Source organism: Salvelinus sp. IW2-2015, linkage group LG2 (assembly GCF_002910315.2).
Source record: "Salvelinus sp. IW2-2015 linkage group LG2, ASM291031v2, whole genome shotgun sequence".
Classification (NCBI taxonomy): Eukaryota; Metazoa; Chordata; class Actinopteri; order Salmoniformes; family Salmonidae; genus Salvelinus; species Salvelinus sp. IW2-2015.
In genome coordinates, this window is record NC_036839.1 from 37,620,997 (window position 1) to 37,633,832 (window position 12,836).

Consider the following 12,836-nt stretch of genomic DNA (forward strand, 5'->3'; position numbering starts at 1 on the left):
GACTCTGGGATGCTGGCCTTCTAGGCAGAGTTGCAAAGAAAAAGCCATATCTCAGACTGGCCAATAAAAAGGAAAGATTAAGATGGGCAAAAGAACACAGACACTGGACAGAGGAACTCTGCCTAGAAGGCCAGCATGTAGAAACAGCTCAAGGTCGATAACCACATCAGCAAAGCTTTCAATTTATCTTTGGTCATTTGGCACCAGCTTGATCAGATTAAGCTTTTTAGCAGTGTTTTTGTGCACCACTTTGCCTTTTATCCGTCTCCATTTAAGTCCGACCTGATTCACCTAACTTTTATGAGTTTGATAGCCAATTAGGTCAGGAGGCTGAGGCGGACCGGCGCCGCTGAGAAAAAGGCGAATTAGATGCATCATAACCACAGCCACAAAGGCAAAATTGTCTATCGTAAAAATCCATGAAAACAAAATGTGATTTTTGTTCTTCATTTAAAGTTAGGCTTTGGCATAAGGTTAGTATTGTGGATAAGTTTAGATTTAAAATCACATTTTAAGGTTTTTGGTGACAATCAGCTTTGACAGCAGCATATTTTGCATTATGGTTGCAAAAACAGTCAGCAAGCAAGGAAAGCTAGCCTACAAAGCTGGAAGCTAGCAGTATCTTCCTGCATTGTAAAGTGTTCTAGCCTGTAATGGACATTGTTTGGTGAACAGTTTCAACATTTCTACATGCTCTGTTGCATTACTCAAGTGTGTTAACTTCTGTGCAGCCTGAGAGGGGAGCTAACATGATACAGTCCAGACTCCCAGTGAGTTCAGTGGTTCCTCAGGACAGACTAGAGGTCATTTGCAGGTCAGTTGGTAGAGCATGGCAATTGTAACAACAGGGTAGTTGGTTCAATTCTCAGGACCACCCATACGTAAATGTATGCACGCATGACTGTAAGTTGCTTTGGATAATAGTGTCTGCTGTGTGTGTAGATCGGTGGGGTTATAACTTTGTGGGTGTGGTAACTAGTGACGACCCATCTCACTTGACAGGTTAGCATTTCTCGTCATGAATGTTGTTCTGGAGGCAGCTCTGCAGAGTGGTCACTAGCTGAAAGAGCCACAAAGTCATACAATCTGATTTTAAACCGAACCTTAAACACACTACTAATCCTTGTTGCCTAACCTTAAACACACTACTAATCCTTGTTGCCTAACCTTAAACACACTACTAATCCTTGTTGCCTAACCTTAAACCCACTCTAATCCTTGTTGCCTAACCTTAAATGAAGACCAAAAAGCACATTTTTGTCCTCATGTATTTTTACAATATTGCCAATTTTGACTTTGCAGCTGACCTAACTTGAAATCACTTAGTTCTGCCTCCAGGACAAGATTCATGACAATGAACATCAACCTGCGTAGCCCTCGCCTCACGTCTCTTGCCAGTACATTACGTCTCTCACTGTGTGCGTGAATGGCGTCATTCGGGCTTACACACAGCGCTCACTTAAAAAAAGAAGAGCTTGCTTGCTTGTATGCAAATGTTGTTGATCAGTACAATAAAATCAGTCCCATATGGAAGGGGAAATGTTGTTTTCTCAATCTGTAGCCCCATGAAATCAGTCAAAACAAGCTCAATATCTCAGTGCATGCACACACTGCTATTGAAGATGCATTCACCTGTATTGGGAGGCCTAGGCTCAGAGCTCTACATTATAAAAATTCCTGGTAGCACTGGTGTGCCCAACTAGAGAAATTCAGGAGCACCAGAATGTTTACATATTTTTTTATTGATATACAGTCGAGATACGGCCTATATGCTTCTAACTTCTTCTGAAGCACATGTTCCTGAGAAACTAATATGTAACTCTGTAAATTAATTAGTTTAATATAAAAACTCAAATGTTGATACAAATACCTGTCATTGAAATTAAAAAGAGTTGTGAAATATTAGGTTTCTACTGTACACTGTCTGTTTAAGAATGTCAGGTTTGTGAGGAGGACATGCAAATCTGTCATTCAATCATTGCTATGATCATTGATCACCTGAAGAAGCTATGCCTTCTCCTTTCTTTCTGTGCCCACATGTTAGCTATACTGTTAAAGTTACCAGGTTGTTGGCTAGCCAATGAGGTAACTTGACTGAACAAAGTATACAAATGGTTAACGACGCCTGGGTAGTTTTAGAACTGCCCACAACATGGTTTGTGAATGTAAAATGTGATCCTCGCGGTCCAGGAAGATACATGTAGTGCCGGTAATATGGGTCAGATCTTTTGACCTTTTGACCTGTAGTAATGGTGCAACGATGACGCTATCAAATCTGCTCTCGCTTTTCCTCAGACACTTGGAAACAACAGTACAGCGAAGCCTTATTATTACAACAATTATTATATGGTAAGTCGCGCAGTGCTCCCAAAATACAACTCCTGGTCGCGCAGTGCTCCCAAAATACAACCTCTGGCCGCGCAGTGCTCCAAAATACAACTCCTGGTCGCGCAGTGCTCCCAAAATAACAACTCCTGGTCGCGCAGTGCTCCCAAAAATACAACTCCTGGTCGCGCAGTGCTCCCAAAATACAACTCCTGGTCGCGCAGTGCTCCCAAAATACAACTCCTGGTCGCGCAGTGCTCCCAAAAACAACTCCTGGTCGCGCAGTGCTCCCAAAATACAACTCCTGGTCGCGAGTGCTCCCAAATACAACTCCTGGTCGCGCAGTGCTCCCAAAAATCAACTCCTGGTCGCGCAGTGCTCCCAAAATACAACTCCTGGTCGCGCAGTGCTCCCAAAATACAACTCCTGGTCGCGCAGTGCTCCCAAAATACAACTCCTGGTCGCGCAGTGCTCCCAAAATACAACTCCTGGTCGGACCAGTGCCCAGCATAGAACATCTGATCGGACAGTGCTCCAAAATATACAACATCCTGGTGTCGCGCATGTGAATCACTTCCAAAAATACAACACTCATAGTCGCGCAGTGCTCACAAATACAACTCCTGGTCGCGCAGTGCTCCCAAATACCCCTCACCTGTCGCGCAGTGCTCCCAAAATACAACTCCTGGTCGCGCAGTTGCTCCCAAAATACAAATCCTGGTCGCGCAGTGCTCCCAAAATCACAACTCTGGTCGCGGCAGTGCTCCCAAAATACAACTCCTGGTCGCGGCCGTAGTGCTCCCAAAAACTATTTCCGCACACTCCTGGCTCCAGTGTGCCGCAGTGCGCTCCAAAATACAACTCTTCTCAGGTCGCGCAGTGCCCCAAAATACAACTCTGGTCGGGCAGTGCTCCCAAAATACAACTTCCTGGTCGGCGCAGTGCTCCCAAATACAACTCCTGGTCGCGCAGTGCGCTGCCCAAAATACAACTCCTGGTCGCGCAGTGCTCCCAAAATACAACTCCTGGTCGCGCAGTGCTCCCAAAATACAACGCGCACAGCGACATTTTTAGTTGTTCGCACTTTAGAACACTGCCTAGGCTACATCTTGGTTTACCCAGGTTATCAATATCATTCAAATAAATGATTAACGCTTTGTTGTTATTTTTGGGAAAAACAGTCAAATTGCTTATATAATTGATTAATTAGTGTATACATAACTGTAATGATATTGAACTCAAGATCTGTCTTGCTCAAGTGCCATTCTGGGACTTTGGCGAATATGCCTTTTGTTTGTGTGGTATTGTTTTGGTATTGAAAATTCTGGTATTATGACAACACTAACACGCGCGTACACACACCATGACACCCGGTGTTCTGCATATTTCATGTTGGTTTAGTTTGTCCTCCATGCCGCTGCATATGAAAGCCCACTCTCTCTTCCTCCCCCGCTTTTTATTTCTCTCCTTCCCCCCTCTCGCTTTCAGCATTTTAAATGGTAATGAGCAGAGACTGGGTGGATGTCTTCATCTCTCTCTCTGGCACATGGGCTCAGCCTCATGTTACACATGGCTTCTACCTACATGCTGCTCAGCTCTTCACCACTGACTTATAGCCAGAAGTGTATTGCTATTTCTGTGTGCATGTGATGCATAGCTTTCCTCCTCTTTCTGTGTTTATCAGTGCTTAGATGTCTCTGCCGCTCCCGTCGACTCGATCCATGGATCACTCTCTGGCCCTGCCACGCGTACATACAGCGCTGTTGGGATGTGTGGCGTGATGATTCTTGTATAGATGCTTGTAACATGTCTGAGTGATGCATTGATTGCAGTTGAGCGCAGGGAGCATTCTAGAGAGGGAGAGGAGGGAGGGAGGAGGAGCGTCTCATTTTACTGTGGAGGAGTGTGTGTGTGTGTGTCTGGCTGTGAGCCGGCGCTCTCATTTTACTGTGGAGGAGTGTGTGTGTGTCTGGCTGTGAGCCGGCGCTCTCATTTTACTGTGGAGGAGTGTGTGTGTGTCTGGTTGTGAGCCGGCGCTCTCATTTTACTGTGGAGGAGTGTGTGTGTGTGTGTCTGGTTGTGAGCCGGCGCTCTCGTGGTATGCTCCTCTGTCTCACAGCGATATTAAACAGGGAGGTTTAACATTACGCTTCCACCACACACACCACACACACACACGTGCGCACAGCAAGAGGAGTCTTGGACCTTAGGTAGACTCCGGAGTTCCTCTCCAGTTGGCAGAGCTAGGAGTTAGTTGACTTAGCTCTTCTATCCCGCTTTCTCTCTGTCCTTTTTCTGTCACCCTCCTCCTTTTCCCCTCTTTCTTCTGTTTTTCTCCTCATCTCCAGTCTTCCCCTTTGTCCTCTTCCTCATTTCCTCAGTCCTCTCCTCCTGCTCTCAGGGAGAAAGTGTGTAATAATCTCTTGGAGTAGACAGCCGTCCAGAATTAGCATAGAAATGGACGTTTGGAACCTCAGCCTAGGTTTAGATGAGACACTTCTCTCTCAGTGGAGGGCTGTTAAGGACTTTGTGTGTGCGTGTGTGCGTGCACCAATTCTCTCTCTTAGAATGAACACCACCGTATAGACCCACTCCAGAGTTCCCACACAGCGCTAGTGAGGTTTATTTAAAGCATCATGTCAGCTCTATCAGGTTGGTTAGTAACCAGAGGGGATGAACACTAAATGGAAGCCAGCCCAACCCTTTCTGTGTTCCATTTCTCATTGTCATAACCATATAAATGGTTCCAAAGCCCACAATGGTTTGAACAGCTTTGTTCCACTCTGATCTATAGTGTCTTCAGAAAGTATTCACACCCCTAGGCTTCTTCCACATTCTGTTGTTACAGCGCGGCATGTTCTCACTGGCATACACAGAAAACCCCATAATGTCGAAGTGGAAATCAACGTTTTTACAAATTAATTTTAAATGAGAAGCTGAAATGTCTTGAGTCAAGTTTTCAACCTTACTTTTGGCAAGCCTAAATAAGTTCAGGAGTAATCATTTTCTTAAGTCTCTTAAGTTGCATAGACTAATAATAGTGCAATAATAGTGTTCAACATTATTTTTGAATGACTACCTCATCTCTGTACCCCGCACATACAATTATCTGTAACGTCCCTCAGTCAAGCAGTGAATATCAAACACAGATTCAACCACAAAGACCAGGGATGTTTTCCAATGGCTCGCAAAGAAGGGCACCTATTGGTAGAAAAAAAAGCTGACACTGAATATCCCTTTGATCATGGTGAAGTTATTAACTACACTTTGGATGGTGTATCAATACACCCAGTCACTACAAAGATACAGGCGTCCTTCCTAGCTCAGTTTCCGGAGAGGAAGGAAACTGCTCAGGGATTTCACTGAGGTCATTGGTGACTTTAAAACAGTTCGAGTTTATTGGCTGTGATAAGAGGGACCTGAAGATGGATCAACAACATTGTAGTTACTCCACAATACTAATCTAATTGACAGAGTGAAAAGAAGGTACCCTGTACAGAATACAAATATTCCAAAACATTGTTTGCAATAAGGCACTAAAGTAAAACTGCAAAAAATGTGGCAAAGAAATTTACTTTATGTTCTGAATACCAAGCGTTCTGTTTGGGGCAAATCCAACACAACACATTACTGAGTACAACTCTTCATATTTTCAAGCATGGTGGTGGCTGCATCATGTTATGGGTATGCTTGTCATTGGCAAGGACTAGGGATTTTTTTTATGATAAAAAGAAACGGAATAGAGTGAAGCACAGGCAAAATCCTAGTGGAAAACCTGTGTCTGCTTTCCAACAGACACTGGGAGACGAATTCACCTTTCATCAGGATAATAACCTGAAACACAAGGCCAAATATATATACCCTGGAGTTGCTTACCAAGACAACATTGAATGTTCCTGAGTGGCCTAGTTACAGTTTTGACAGAAATCGTCTTGAGATCTATAGTAAGACATGAAAATGGCTGTCTAGCAGTGATCAATAACCAAATTGACAGAGTTTGAAGAATAAAACAAAATAATGTGCAAATATTGTACAATCCAGGTGTGTGACGCTCTTAAACTTACCCTGGAAGACTGACTGCTGTAATTGCTACCAAAGGGGATTCGAACATGTATTGACTCGGGTGTGTGAATACTTATGTAAATTAGATATTTCCTAATTTCATTTTCAATACATTTGCTAAAATGTATAAAAACATGTTTTCACTTGTCATTATTGGGTATTGTGTGTTAATCAATTTTGAATTCAGGCTGTAACACAAGAAACAGTGCCTTCAGAAGAATCCACATTATCTGTGTGTTGTGATTCCAGGCAGACAGAGGCAGGCAGACCGATGCACGCAGGCAGGCAGACCGATGCACGCAGGCAGGCAGACCGATGCACGCAGGCAGGCAGACGCGATGCAGCAGGAAGCCGGCAGCAGGCAGGCAAGACCGATGCACCGCAGGGCAGGCAGACCGATGCACGCAGGCAGGCAGACCGATGCACGCAGGCAGGCAGAACCGATGCACGCAGGCCAGGCAGACCGAGAGGCACGCAGGCAGGCAGACCGATGCACGCAGGCAGGCAGACCGATGCACGCAGGCAGGCAGACCGATGCACGCAGGCAGGCAGACCGATACCAGCACGCAGGCGGCAGAACCGACTGCACGCAGGCAGGCAGACCGATGCACAAACCGCAGGCAGGCAGACCGATGCACGCAGGCAGGCAGACGATGCAGGCAGCGGGACAGGCAGACCGGCACCAGGCAGGCAGACCGACGCACCGAGGCAGGCAGACCGACGCACGCAGGCAGGCAGACCGACGAAGACACGCAGAGCAGGCAGACCGACGCATGCAGCAGGCAGACCGACGCACGCAGGCGACGCAGGCCGACGACGCAGGCAGGCAGACGACGCACGCAGGCCGACGCAGGCCGAGCGCACGCAGGCAGACGCACGCACGCAGGCAGACACGCAGGCAGACGCACGCACGCAGCAGACACGCAGGCACGCACGCACCGCAGGCAGCACGACGACGCACGCAGACGCAGGAGGCAGCGCAGGCAGGCATGACGCACGCACGCAGACTGACGCACGCACGCAGGCAGACTGACGCAGGTAGGCAGACTGACGCAGGTAGGCAGACTGACGCAGGTAGGCAGACTGACGCAGGCAGGCAGACTGACGCAGGCAGGAGGCAGACTGACGCAGGCAGGCAGGCAGACTGACGCAGGCAGGCAGCAGACTGACGCAGGTAGGCAGGCAGACTGACGCAGGTAGGCAGGCAGGAGGCAGACTGACGCAGGTAGGCAGGCAGGCAGGCAGACTGACGCAGGTAGGCAGGCAGGCAGGCAGACTGACGCAGGTAGGCAGGCAGGCGGGCCGACACAGCTATCTCTTTCTGTGTGTGTGTAAACACACTCATCCGTGCCTCCCTCCCTCTGTCCTCTGCAGGAGGTGGTTCTGTACTGTCTGGAGAACTGTGTGTGTGAGGTGAACCACAGGGACTATGCAGGCTACTGTGCCTCCACGAGGCCTGCGCCCGGGCTGGCTTTCTATAGTCATACACCTGCTGGAGCACGGGGCCGACATCAACTGCAGCGCACAGGACGGCACTAGGTACACACACAATGCAGTATACACACACACACTCAGATGCAGAAACACACAACACACAGTGTTTTTCCTATTACATTAATGTGTGTGTGTGTCCAGGCCTCTGCATGACGCGGTGGAAAATGACCATCTGGACGTAGTGCGGGTGTTGCTGTCCTACGGGGCTGACCCTACCCTGGCCACCTACTCCGGCGCGCGTCTGCTCAAGATGACCCACAGCAACAGCATGGAGCGATTCTTCACTGGTCAGTCACTCACTACTATACCTGCTGCTCTACCCCTACACACCTCAATACTATACTGCTGCTCTAACCTCACTACTATACTGCTGCTCTACCCCTCACATACTATACTGCTGTCTAACCCCCTCATTACTATACTGCTGCTCTATCCCCTCACACCCTCAATACTATAACTGCTGCTCCTACTCCCCTGACTGACTATACTGCTGCTCTACCCCTCACACCCCTCACTACTATACTGCTGCTCTACCCCTCACACCCCTCACTACTATACTGCTGCTCTACCTCTCACACCCCTCACTGTGTCCCACTGTGCTTCTCATTCTCCATCTCAAAGCGCACTCCCTCAGTCTGCTTTTAAAAATCGTTCTCTCTCACAAACACACACATGCTGAAAACAGTCCCTTCTTCCACCCCTTTCTTTTCCCAAGACCACCTGTGTGAGGGGATTCAGTCGGTTGGGATGCGTGCTCGCTCGTCTGTCTGGTTACTTAGCAACGGCCGATCTGTTTGCTTAGTGTATGTGCAGAAATGGGCTTCTCAGAACACGCTCACTCTAGAAAATAGAAAGTGTGTGTGTGTGTGTGGGTGTGAGACAAATGGGATCTCTGCTACATACACATGGAGAATGAAAAGGAACCACACACACCCCCTCACATAGCCGGTGGCGTCCATCTCTTTCTATCCGAACAAGTAAAACCCAATTACCTCAGATAGACAGCAGGCCTTGAGAGAGGAGAGGCGGAGGGAGGGAGAGGTGGATGGAGAGCTGGAGAAGGGTTTAGACGGAAAGATAGAGCGAGCGAAAGAGATTGTGTGTGTACTCCTCCCTCCACCTGGTCCCACTCATCTGGAGGCCGTTAATCCCTCCAAACACACGCCATACGCCCAACGCCTCAGTACTGGCACTCAGCCCAGCTCTTACTGGCTCTCTGTGTTTGTGTGTACTTGGTTTGTGTGTGCTCCCAGTACCGTAAATGTCTCCCTCTCTGTGTGTGTGTGTCATAGAGAGAGAGGGAAGGAAGTAGAGAGACAGTGTGGTTCCAATTTCATTTTTAGCATATTCCTCAGCATGAACCAAGCCAGCAATGATGCAGTATAGACAGCCCCTCTCTCTCCCCTCCTCTCCCCACACTTCAAGTATCCAGCCAGCTATGATGCAGTATAGACAGCCCCCTCTCTACCAAAGCTGTGGCAGGCCCCACATCTAACCTTGCTCGTCTCTCTCACACTTTCTCTCACACTTTCTCTCACACTTTCTCACACTTTCTCACACTTTCTCTCTCGCTCTTTCTCGTTCTCGCTCTTTCTCTCTCGCTTTCTCGCTCTTTCTCTCTCGCTTTCTCGCTCTTTCTCTCTCGCTTTCTCGCTCTTTCTCTCTCGTGTTCTCGCTCTTTCTCTCTCGCTTTCTCTCGCGCACGTGCTTTCTGTCTCTCACTTTCGCTCTCTCTCGCTTTCGCTCTCTCTCTCTTCTCCCCGTAGATTATTTTGCTGACCTGCAGGGCCACTCTGATGACGACCCAGAGATCCACTGGGAATTCTATGGCAGTGCTGTTTGTGGTGAGTTCAGCTCTGTGTCTATTTGTGTGTGTGAGAGAGAGTCCCATTGTGTGCAAAGAGATGAGCTATGTGTGTGTGTTTGTTTTCATTGTGTATTATAACTGTGTACACTGCCTTCAGAAGGTATTCATAACCCTTGACTTAATCCACATTTTGTTGTTACAGCCTGAATTCAACATTGATTAAATATATTTTTTTCTCACCCATCTAAAAGACAATGACGAAGTGAAAACATGTTTTTAGAAATTTTGCAAATGTCTGAAAATGAAATACAGAAATATCTCATTTACATACATTACCATTCAAATTTTTGGACACACCTACTCATTCAAGGGTTTTTCTTTATTTCTACTATTTTCTACATTGTAGAATAGTAAAAACATCCAAACTATGAAATAACAAATATGGAATCATGTAGTCCCCCAAAAAGTGTTAAACAAATCAAAAATATATGATATATTTTAGGTTCTTCAAAGTAGCCACCATTTGCCTTGACAGCTTTGCACACTCTTGGCATTCTCTCAACCAGCAACACCTGGAATGCTTTTCAAATCAAATTTTATTGGTCACAAACACATGGTTAGCAGATGTTAATGCGAGTGTAGCGAAATGCTTGTGCTTTTAGTTCCGACCATGCAGTAATATCTAACAAATAATCTAACAATTTCACAACTACCTTATACACACAAGTGTAAAGGATTGAATAAGAATATGTACATATAAATATATGAATGAGTGATGGCCGAACGGCATAGGCAAGATGCAGTAGATGGTATAGAGTACAGTATATACATATGAGATGAGTAATGTAGGGTATGTAAACATGATATAAAGTGGCATTGTTTAAAGTGACTAGTGATACATTTAAAGTGATAAAATTAAATAAATAAAGTGATAAAATTAAAGTGGCTAGAGATTTGAGTCAGTATGTTGGCAGCAGCCCCTCAATGTTAGTGATGGCTGTTAGAAGCTGTTTTTCAGTCTCTTAGTCCCAGCTTTGATGTACCTGTACTGACCTCGCCTTCTGGATGATAGCGGGGTGAACAGGCAGTGGCTCGGGTGGTTGTTGTCCTTGATTATCTTTTTGGCCTTCCTGTGACATCGGGTGGTGTAGGTGTCCTGGAGGGCAGGTAGTTTGCCCCCGGTGATGCGTTGTGCAGACCTCACTACCCTCTGGAGAGCCTTACGGTTGTGGGTGGAGCAGTTGCCGTACCAGGCGGTGATACAGCCCGACAGGATGCTTTCGATTGTGCATCTGTAGAAGTTTGTTAGTGTCAAATTTCCTTCTTGTTAGTGTCAAAGTTAAGTCAAATTTCTTCAGCCTCCTGAGGTTGAAGAGGCGCTGTTGAGCCTTCTTCACCACGCTGTCTGTGGGTGGACCATTTCAGTTTGTCTGTGATGTGTACGCCTAGGAACTTAACTTTCCACCTTCTCCACTACTGTCCCGTCGATGTGGATAGGGGGGTACTCCCTCTGCTGTTTCCTGAAGTCCACGATCATCTCCTTTGTTTTGTTGACGTTGAGTGTGAGGTTATTTTCCTGATACCACACTCCGACGGCCCTCACCTCCTCCCTGTAGGCCGTCTCATCATTGTTGGTAATCAAGCCTACCAGTGTAGTGTCGTCCGCAAACTTGATGATTGAGTTGGAGGTGTGCATGGCCTCGCAGTCATGGGTGAACAGGGAGTACAGGAGAGGGCTGAGAACGCACCCTTGTGTTGTTTCCTACCCTCACCACCTGGTGGCGGCCCGTCAGAAAGTCCAGGACCCAGTTGCACAGGGCGGGGTTGAGACCCAGGATCTCGAGCTTAATGACGAGTTTGGAGGGTACTATGGTGTTAAATGCTGAGCTGTAGTCGATGAACAGCATTCTTACATAGGTATTCCTCTTGTCCAGATGGGTTAGGGCAGTGTGATTGCGGTTTACATAGAGTCCAATCAAGTTCTTTCAGGGCAGTTGAGGTGTCTGCTTGGGGGGAGGGGTGTACACGACTGTAATTATAATGGAAGAGAATTCTCTTGAAAGATAATGCGGTTGACATTTGATTGTAAGGATTTCTAGGTCAGGTGAACAAAAGGACTTGAGTTCCTGTATGTTGTTAAGATCACACCACGACTCGTTAATCATAAGGCATACACCTCCGCCCTTCTTCTTACCAGAGAGATGTTTGTTTCTGTCGGCGCGATGCGTGAAGAAACCAGGTGGCTGTACCGACTCTGATAACGTATCCTGAGTGAGCCATGTTTGCGTGAAACAGAATGTTACAATCTCTGATGTCTCTGGAAGGCAACCCTTCCTCGGATTTCGTCTACCTTGTTGTCAAGAGACTGGACATTGGCGAGTAGTATACTCTGGAGTGGTGGGCGATGTGCCCGTCTACGGCGCCGTCTGCCCCTTCTGCGGCGCCATTGTTTTGGGTCGTTTTCCAGCAGTCTTGAAGAAGTTCCCACATATATGCTGAGCACTTGTTGGCTGCTTTTCCTTCACTCTGTGGTCCAACTCATCCCAAACCATCTCAATTGGGTTGAGGTCAGGTGATTGTAGAGGCCAGGTCATCTGATGCAGCACTCCGTCGCTCTCTTTCTTGGTCAAATAGCTTTTACACAGCTGAAGGTGTGTTTTGGGTCATTGTCCTGTTGAAAAACAAATGATTGTCTCACTAAGCGCAAACCAGATGGGATGCCGTTTCGCTGCAGAATGCTGTGGTAGCCATGCTGGTTAAGTGTGCCTTGAATTCTAAATAAATCACAGACAGTGTCACCAGCAAAACACCATCACACCACCTCCTCCGGGCTTCACGGTGGGAACCGCACATGCAGAAATCATCCTTTCACCAACTCTGCGTCTCACAAAGACATGGCTGTTGGAACCAAAAACCTCAAATTTGGACTCATCAGACCAAAGGACAGATTTCCACCGGTCTAATGTCTAATGCTCGTGTTTCTTGGCCCAAGCAAGTCTCTTCTTATTATTGGTGTCCTTTAAGTAGTGGTTTCTTTGTCTCCTCTGAACAGTTGACGTTGAGATGTGTCTTTTACTTTAGCATTTATTTGGGCTGCTGTTAACTCTAATGAACTTATCCTCTGCAGCAGAGGTAACTCATGAGAGCC

General features: G+C 47.0%; 1 protein-coding gene across 1 annotated transcript in view; it reads left to right on the forward strand.

Annotated features, from left to right (window-relative positions):
- The window catches only part of LOC111979437 (BCL-6 corepressor-like), a 66,730-nt gene that overhangs the window by 50,216 nt on the left and 3,678 nt on the right, over positions 1 to 12,836 (forward strand). Inside the window, 5 exon segments of the mRNA XM_070448899.1 lie at positions 7,762 to 7,828; positions 7,831 to 7,848; positions 7,851 to 7,926; positions 8,023 to 8,168; positions 9,648 to 9,725. Of these exon segments, the coding sequence (XP_070305000.1) occupies positions 7,762 to 7,828; positions 7,831 to 7,848; positions 7,851 to 7,926; positions 8,023 to 8,168; positions 9,648 to 9,725 (385 nt within the window).